Below are 3,262 nucleotides of genomic sequence, written 5' to 3'. Positions count from 1 at the left end.
CAGCAGCAGCAGCAGCAGCAGCAGCAGCAGCAGCAGCAGCAGCAGCAGCAGCAGCAGCAGCAGACCTCGAGAGAAGTGAGTTGCTGCTGCTGGAAGTGCTGCGTCTCTTTCCGCTGCTTTCCCTTCGCCCGGCCTTTCCCCACAGGCCGCGTCCAGGTGTCTGTACACTCCACGCTGCGGCCTTCGCACAGCGTCAGCTCCACTCTGCGCAAAACCCTAAACCCTAAACCCTAAACCCTAAACCCTAAACCCTAAACCCTAAACCCTAAACCCTAAACCGCAAACCCTAAACCCTAAACCCTAAACCCTAAACCCTAAACCCTAAACCCTAAACCCTAAGCTGACCACTGCCCTAAACCCTAAACCCTAAACCCTAAACCCTAAACCCTAAACCCTAAACCCTAAACCCTAAACCCTAGCTCCGGACTTTTCGTAGAACTCCTCCAGCTGGTCTTCAGTGCCTTCTTTCTTTCGAATTCCAATTTCTTCTTTTATTTTTTTATTTTTTTCTTTTTTTGTTTTTGTGCAGCGGCGGCAGCCGTTTGCTGCTGCTTCCCACTGCTCCTCCCAGCAGGACCCGCTGCAGCAAATAAATAAATAAATAAATAAATAATAAATAAATAAATAAATAAATAAATAAATAAATAAATAAATAAATAATAAATTAATTTAATTTAATTTAATTTAATTAATTAGTTTGAGGGTTGAATTGGTTGCGCAGAAAAAACGAACAACAAGGCCTCCGGATAACCGCAGCCGCAGCAGCAGCAGCAGCAGCAGCAGCAGCAGCAGCAGCAGCAGCGCCTCTAACAACAGCAGAAGCAGAAGTAACAGTTAGAGCAGCAGCAGCCTGATCAGCAGCAGCAGCTAAGCAGCAGCAGCAACCTAATCAGCAGCAGCAGCCTAACCAGCAGCAGCATCCTAATCATCAGCAGCAGCCTAAAAAGCAGCAGCAGCTTCATCAGCAGCAGCAAAAGCAGCAGCAGCAGCAGCAAAAGCAGCAGCAGCAGCAGCAGCAGCAAAAGCAGCAGCAGCAGCAGCAACAAGAGTCTCACTCTTTTCCCGTGCCTCTTTTTGTTCCCCTTTTCGAGCCATCCCTCTCTACCCAGACTTCCTCCTGCTGCGTCTCCCTGTCTGCTGCTGCTGCTGCTGCTGCTGCTGCTGCTGCTGCTGCTGCTGCTGCTGCTGCTTCTCTCCAAGTGGCTTCGTAAATTAGTCTCCCGCCCGCCTCCCTGTGCACCAGCCGCCCCCTCGTTTCCGAAGAAGTTTTCTCTTCAAATATTTCCAGCTCTTCTCCTGGCAGCAGCTTTGCTGCTGCTGCTGCTGCTGCTGCTGCTGCTGCTGCTGGCAAGCAGCAGGCAGCCCCCAGCAGCTCCTCCGCCGCGCCCCGAAGCCTCCTTTCGGCGTCTCCCGCCCCATCTGCTGCTGCTGCTGCTGCTGCTGCTGCTGCTGCTGCTGCTGCGCCGTCTGCTGCTGCTGCTGCTGCTGCTGCGCCGTCTGCTGCTGCTGCTGCTGCTGCTGCTGCTGGCTGCCGCTTCAGCAGCCGCAAAGTCCAGTGTCTCCCTTCTTGTCTTTGTCTGTCAGTCCCTTTTTTTTTAATTTCAATTATTCCATTTTCTTTGTCTTCAGTTTCTTCTTCTTCCCACTCCTGCAGCACCTCCGACTCCTGCTGCTGCTGCTGCTGCTGCTGCTGCTGCTGCTGCTGCTGCTGCTGCTGCTGCTGCGGCAGCAGCTCCTGCACCACCTTCTCGACCCGGCGCTCGCGCGCCGTTTCCTCCCAGCGGGTTACCCACCTGCCGACAAACCCTAAACCCTAAACCCCAAACCCTAAACCCCAAACCCTAAACCCTAAACCCTAAACCCTAAACCCTAGGTCTGGCCATTAAACCCTAGCAGCACCATACTTGAGGCAGGGGGCTTGGAAGCTTAGGGTTTAGGGTTTAGGGTTTAGGGTTTAGGGTTACCGTTCGTGGGTGCGGTAGTTTCTGCCCTGGCTCTGGCCGAACTCCAGCACGCGATCCTGCTGCTGCTGCTGCTGCTGCTGCTGCTGCTGCTGCTGCTGCTGCTGCAGGGTCTGCACTGCCCACTTCTCCACCCAGCTGCCGTCGTTTGCTTCCTTTTCTCCCCACCTGAGGGTTCCATTTGCTGCTGCTTCGATTCGCTCGCGGTAGCCCTCGTGCTGCAGCTGCAGCACTCGCCCCCCGCTGCTGCTGCTGCTGCTGCTGCTGCTGCTGCTGCTGCTGCTGCTGCTGCTGCTGCTGCTGAGGCGCAGGCGCGCAGGGGCTCCGCCGAGGGGAGAGCGAGACGACAACTCTGAAACACACAAACCCCAAACCCTAAACCCTAAACCCTAAACCCTAAACCCTAAACGCCCCGGCAGCCTCGCCACAGCCCAAGCTGGGACCCCCGCCTTGCCCGAGGCTTAGGGTTTAGGGTTTAGGGTTTAGGGTTTAGGGTTTGGGGACCCGGAGGGTTCTGGCTGCGGGAGACGGCGCCAGTTCTGGGGTGTACAGACAGCCGCAAAATGGGAGTTGCTTGCTGCTGCCGCTGCAGCAGCAAAGTGTTCAGCTGCCCCGGGGCTTCTGTCTCCGTGTGGCTGCCTGCTGCTGCTTGCTGCTGCTGCAGCAGCAGCCCCCCCCGGGGGGCGCCCCGTCTGCTGCTGCTGCTGCTGCTGCTGCTGCTCGGGGTGCTGCTGCTGGGGCCGCCTCTCCTGCTGCTGCTGCTGCTGCTGGGGGTGCTGCTGCTGCTGCTGCTGCTGCTGGGGCTGCTGCTGCTGCTGCTGCTCCTGGGGATATTTCTGCTGCTGCTTGGGGTGTTGCTGCTGCTGCTGCTGGGACTTCTCCCGCTGCAGCTGCTGCCGAAAGGGCTGCTGCTGTCCCTTGCAGAGGGGGTGCTGCTGCTGTTGGTGTTGCTGCTGCGGCTGCTGCTGCTGGCGGTGCTGAAGCTGTCCATGCGCTTCATAATGCTGCTGCTGCTGCTGCTGCTGCTGCTGCTGCTGCTGTCTGCCAGCAGCACTGGCTCCTTGAGGCGCAGCACAGGGGCCCTGGGCCCCTGTGCTGCTGCTTCCCCTGCTGCCTTTGGGGGGCCCCCCATTGCTGCTGCTGCTGCTTCGACTTCTGCTGCTGCTGCTGCTGTTGCAGATACTGCTTTGCTGCTGCTGCTGCTGTTGCTGCTGCTGCTAGGCTGTGAGGCTCTGGCGCCGCAAGCCGGGGATTCCCACGTTGGTCCGCTGCTGCTGCTGCTGCTGCTGCAGCAAACGCGA

General features: G+C 57.6%; 1 protein-coding gene across 1 annotated transcript in view; it reads right to left on the bottom strand.

The window, feature by feature from the left end:
• The window catches only part of ENH_00078890 (AT hook motif-containing protein, putative), a gene marked incomplete at both ends in the record, with an annotated part of 9,292 nt that overhangs the window by 4,594 nt on the left and 1,436 nt on the right, over positions 1-3,262 (bottom strand). Inside the window, 6 exons of the mRNA XM_013577721.1 lie at positions 66-204; positions 428-580; positions 1,056-1,793; positions 1,965-2,313; positions 2,494-3,021; positions 3,221-3,262. The exon at positions 3,221-3,262 is cut by the window's right edge and continues 104 nt beyond it. Of these exons, the coding sequence (XP_013433175.1) occupies positions 66-204; positions 428-580; positions 1,056-1,793; positions 1,965-2,313; positions 2,494-3,021; positions 3,221-3,262 (1,949 nt within the window). The remainder of the gene's footprint in view (positions 1-65; positions 205-427; positions 581-1,055; positions 1,794-1,964; positions 2,314-2,493; positions 3,022-3,220) is intronic.

This window comes from Eimeria necatrix, genomic scaffold, assembly GCF_000499385.1.
Source record: "Eimeria necatrix Houghton genomic scaffold, Enh_scaff83, whole genome shotgun sequence".
Classification (NCBI taxonomy): Eukaryota; Apicomplexa; class Conoidasida; order Eucoccidiorida; family Eimeriidae; genus Eimeria; species Eimeria necatrix.
The sequence above is the reverse complement of the archived record's forward strand: the minus strand, read 5'-3'. Positions and strand labels throughout refer to the sequence as shown.